Below are 4,754 nucleotides of genomic sequence, written 5' to 3' on the forward strand. Positions count from 1 at the left end.
GGGGTTTACACAAAAGGAAAGAGAGGAAAATTGCTGTTTTGGTGCCTCTGTGTTCTGTTCCCCGTCCTTTTTTTTCTGTGTTCCTTCCACAAACACCTGATTCTTGCTCCGCCCCGTTGCACTGACAATGAAATAAGCAGCATTAATGGTGCGTGTGTGTTTGGGGGGGGATAGGAAGCTTTCCTTTGGCTTGTGTCACAGTTGGATATAGTGCAGAGAAAGATGGACTGGTTCCAGTTCCCCATGTGTCCAAATTGATGGCATCACACAGAACGAACACGCAGAATGAGCCTCTTCGTTTTGTGTTTTTGTTCTTTCTGAATAATCTACAGTCTGCATAAGCATACACTTTCACCCTCTGCTCCAAGACAGCTAACAAACATGGACTGCCTCTAAATTTTCTATATCCCCCTGCCCTCGTGTGTGTGCTCACTGTGCCGTCCGTTTGTGCGCAGGAGAATGGCCGGAGGCAGAAAACTCTGGTGTGTGAGAAGTTCGACCAGCTGTACTCGGTCCTGGAAGTGAAGAAGAGGGAGATGAGTCAGAAAGTGACAGCCGAGCAGGAAGAGAAGGTGAACTACATCCGAAGCCTGACGAGGAAGTACAGCGACCATCTCGAGGAGAGCTGCAAGGTGGTGGAGATGGGGATTCAGATGATGGAGGAATCGGAGATGGTTTTGTTCCTTCAGGTCAGGAGCAGAGTTTGCAATTTCAACGTGCAGCTAAAAACCTGAAAGCGTTTGTTGCTCAATAACTAGTTTGTTCTTGTCTCCTTCAGAGCACAAAGCCTCTGCTGAAAAAGTGAGTACACGTTTTTATTCAACCAAAGTTGACTGATATGGGCACATCTTTCTTCCTTTAGTGCCCTTTAACTGTTTTAGAGACCTTTTTCTTGCATTTTTTATGAATGACTCAACGGATTTACAGCTCCAACACGTAAAATCACAGCACTTTTGCGACAACGTCACACCTGAATGTGAAAACTAACTCTGCGTAATGTTGCAACCTTGTGCTGTGGCATCCTAAAATAACAAGCCAAATGTGCGAAATGTCACAGATGTATAAATACAATTTTAAAATGTTCAGTTCAAATTCACGAGGCTGGATTTTGCCCTCCACTAATGTGCGATTTCACATCATCATCAACTCAGGATTGCAGATGCGTCCAGTACGGCACATCTTGATAAAGTGGAGAGAGGATACGAGAAAATGGATCATTACAAAGTCGACTTCAGAAAGGAACGCAAGGCCCTGCGCAACATCGATTTCATCCAGGGTAAAACGACAGAGACGGTTCGTATCATAGCTGCAGCTCATCCCTGCTGTCCTCTGACTTTTATTTGTGCCGCCCCTCTTCCACAGATGACGAGGACGAAGAGGAAGAGGATGCAGAGGCAGGCAATGAGGAGAAAGAAGAGGCTCAGACTGTTTCCGCAGGTGCCGTGGTTTCTGCCCCCCAGCAGACCTAGGCGTCATCCTCCCACTCAAACAACACCTTGATCAAACAAAAAAAAAAAAAAAAAAGAAAAAAGGAGAACTGCTGCTCCTTGTTGATTTCATGTCGGTTGTGATGCGTTTTTTTACCCAGACTGGGGGAACTGTGCCAAAAAGAAACGCCTGAGCCGAGGAGCGCAGATCTAAAGAAGGAAGACTGCGGCGCCCATCAGTCCACTCGGACTGATCTCATTTCCTTTTACCTGATTTAATATTCATGCTTTTAATTTCTCCTTTTCATTTTGGACATTATTAATGACAGGGTGTCTATTGGCTGTTTCCAGAACCCAGATATGCTCTACATTTTTTTTTTATTATTATTTTATGTTGATCACCTTTTTTGCAACTGGTTGCTCAAACCACATCATCAGACGGAATAACAATCAGACTTTTTGTCACGATCATGACGTTTTCTTTATGACCTAACATTACGAGAACAGCACCGTCACGAGGGAAAGATCACTCTGACATTTTTAAATTTTACTGCTGCTTCTTGTATTCCTCAGACAAAACATTTTATTTCCATTTTCTGACATATTATGTGTCATTAAAGTGGGTTTTAACATATGCTGTATATATTTTCTCAAGTATTTAGATGGATCTTTGCCACTTATTCCCTCCGTTGTCGTTTATTCTAGCCGGATGCATTTCTCAGACACTTTTACCTGCAAACTATGTACCCAGGAGACTGCAGTGTGCCCGTACCTCGCTGGAACTTCATTTAGTTCATCCCTGGCTCCCGTCTAACCGTGGCGGAGCATCACTCAGTGAGTTGGATCCTTTACAAACGGACCCAATGCAGCGCTGAGCTCCTATATTTGTGAGTTAAACGGAAGAGGATGACTCACTCCATGCAGCTCTTGTTTTAAGCAGCCTGACTCTGTAGGTCAAAGATCAACACACACACACGATATTTCACACTCATTATTAGTGTTGCATCTTTGAGACGCCTCTTGTTATAATGAGGACTGCCTCTCGAGGATTAGGGTTGAAGAAGGCATGAATGCTGTCGTTACCTGAGAGCTGGAGCTCCGAAAGCGTGCTGCTTTACACGGAATGCAAATATGTTTTTGTGTGTTTCTTTGCAAGAAATAATAGACTTATCTCTGCAAGTAACTGAACCTGTTTACCTGAACTTATTTATTTTTTATTTCGGATTACAAATGCATCTAACAAGAAACACTATGACTATATTTTAGTTAGATTAGCAATTGTATTGGGGTTTTTATATGTAAGGATATTGACAGAGAGGTGTAAGCGTTGCTTTTATTTGTTTTATTAAAAAATATAGATATAAGACGTTCTGTTGCACAACAGAATTTTTCTGTTTGCACTTAAGTTTATTAACAAATATCATAAATACAGTGATTCATAGAGTTTAAAGCAAAATACCGGTTTTTGTCGATGACATTTTCAAACAAAAATATGCCTCCTGAAATATGAAGAACTCTACAAATCTGACACCAACATCAAAATGACAATCGGAGCATTTGTGTGCCATGATTTCAGGTTAAAGCTATAAATAATAAAGTGAAAAAAGCAGCACTATATTTGCACATATGTTGTTGGTTTTTTTAGTGTGCTAATAAATGCAGAACAAAAAGAGAGAGAGAGAGAACGAAGGGAACTGAGATCTTTGGCGGGCTGGAAAGAGGTTTTCATTTCCCAAACAGCTCCATCATTCTTCTGTTGTTCTGCGCCTGCTGGGCCAGCTGCTCCGCCCGGGACATCTCCATCATCTCCCGCAGCAGGTGGAAGGTCAGGTCCAGGGAGATCGGCGGGTCCTCGGACCGTCTTCCCCTCTCCATGGACTCGTCGCCGCGATCCGCTAAGCCGCCTATGAGCGCCCGGATGTTCCCAACTTTGCCCTGCAAGAGGCGCCGAGTCAGCTGGAGCTGCAGCGCTCTGTTGAAGACGGAAGGTGACGCGCCGGGGTACAAGGACGCTGTTGGGAAAGAGTTCGAGTCCCCGTTCCCCAGTCGGATGAAATACTCCTCTCCCAGGCGCTCCAGAATGGGTCCAGACTGCTGCTGCTGCTGCTGCTGTTGCTGCTGCTGGGAGTTTTGGGTTTGGGGAGCTGGGACGCGCAGGGTACCGCCTGGGCTCTCAACAGCCCGACATTCGTAGCGCGGTAAGAAGGCAACAAGCAGAATCACGGTGGTTCCTGATAAATTGAGCTTCATGTCAGGATATCAGCTGGAATCTGGGAAGAAAAAAAGAAATGACAGGAAGAGAAGCGACTCCAATCAGTGTTTGTCTTTTATATGTGCCAAACGCGCTGCGTAAAGAGACTTTTACGCAGCGCAAGACAAGCATTGCAACATGGCCACAGATTTGTAACTTTATTCTGGTGTTAAAATAGGTGAATATTTATTGATTCATTGCCACTTTTTTATTATTGATGCTATTAGGTCGAGTGATGTTAGAGCAGAATGAGGAATATCTGCGCGTAAATTCGGATTTGTGTCTAAAAGTTAAATTATTGCAGCTTTTAATCGATATTTTTTGCTTTGTTACTGATGAACAAAATTGACAATAAGAAGAAACATGCTATCACCAGAGACAGATATGTAATTGGTAATCTGCATATGTGTTTCTCTGAAGGTTTGGAAGCCAGATTTGCTTTGGATAAGAATTAAATTATGATCAAAAATAGAGATTAAATTTAATAAAACGTCAGCTGCAACGCAAGAAGCTGTTCATACCTTCCGTACAGGTAGTCCAGGAGCCTACAGCCTTGTAGGTTGCCAGGTAATCGGTGAGATGCCGCCCTCCTTCACCTCTTTGCAGAAACAAGTATACAGTTACTTAAAGAGGAGAAGCTGAATGGGACTTATATAGCCGCCGTCACTACAAGAGCGTCGCTCCGAGCCCAGATTGAGTCTGCGCGTTCTCGCCTGGGTGGAACGTGAATGGACGCCTCTGACAAAGTGCTTTAGTTAGGATGAGATGAGTCATATGTGAGCGTGCGTGCGCGTGCACGGGCGTCGACCCTTGCGCTTTCAGGAGAGAGAGAGAGAGGAAAAAAAGGGCCTATAGGTGCCATACCTGCTGGGATTTTCGCATGAATGAGGTAACTGCGCAAAGGAAGTCGATGGTTTACGGTCAAGATAAGTTTGGAATCGTGCTCTTTGAATGTTTGCTGCCAGTTTTCAGAACCGCACGTTTCAATTTTTCAATTTGTGTGTTTGTTTTCAGCAAATGTAGGCCGAAATGAAACATCAGCACACCTGAAGGTAGAACCAACCCCCTGATTCTCC

The 4,754-nt window shown here is 44.0% G+C and overlaps 2 protein-coding genes across 2 annotated transcripts in view; one reads left to right on the forward strand and one right to left on the reverse strand.

Moving 5' to 3' along the window:
- Positions 1–2,061, forward strand: part of trim55b (tripartite motif containing 55b) — a 5,090-nt gene extending 3,029 nt beyond the window's left edge. Inside the window, exons 5-8 of the mRNA XM_017406266.3 lie at positions 456–689; positions 779–801; positions 1,152–1,276; positions 1,363–2,061. Coding sequence (XP_017261755.1) covers positions 456–689; positions 779–801; positions 1,152–1,276; positions 1,363–1,469 — 489 coding nt within the window. The 3' untranslated portion in view covers positions 1,470–2,061. The remainder of the gene's footprint in view (positions 1–455; positions 690–778; positions 802–1,151; positions 1,277–1,362) is intronic.
- A 739-nt stretch (positions 2,062–2,800) lies between these two features.
- crhb (corticotropin releasing hormone b) lies at positions 2,801–4,400 on the reverse strand. Its single transcript, XM_017406267.3, has 2 exons — positions 4,200–4,400; positions 2,801–3,697 (listed from the first exon to the last, which is right to left on the reverse strand). The coding sequence occupies exon 2, from the start codon at positions 3,675–3,677 to the stop codon at positions 3,153–3,155; it is 525 nt and encodes a 174-aa protein (XP_017261756.1). The 5' UTR covers positions 3,678–3,697; positions 4,200–4,400; the 3' UTR covers positions 2,801–3,152.
- Positions 4,401–4,754: the final 354 nt, after the last annotated feature.

This window comes from Kryptolebias marmoratus, linkage group LG21 (genome assembly GCF_001649575.2).
Source record: "Kryptolebias marmoratus isolate JLee-2015 linkage group LG21, ASM164957v2, whole genome shotgun sequence".
Classification (NCBI taxonomy): Eukaryota; Metazoa; Chordata; class Actinopteri; order Cyprinodontiformes; family Rivulidae; genus Kryptolebias; species Kryptolebias marmoratus.

Excerpts from the sequence above, each read along its gene's own strand:
- crhb (XM_017406267.3), bottom strand. The coding sequence starts at position 3,677 with ATGAAGCTCAATTTATCAGGAACCACCGTGATTCTGCTTGTTGCCTTC.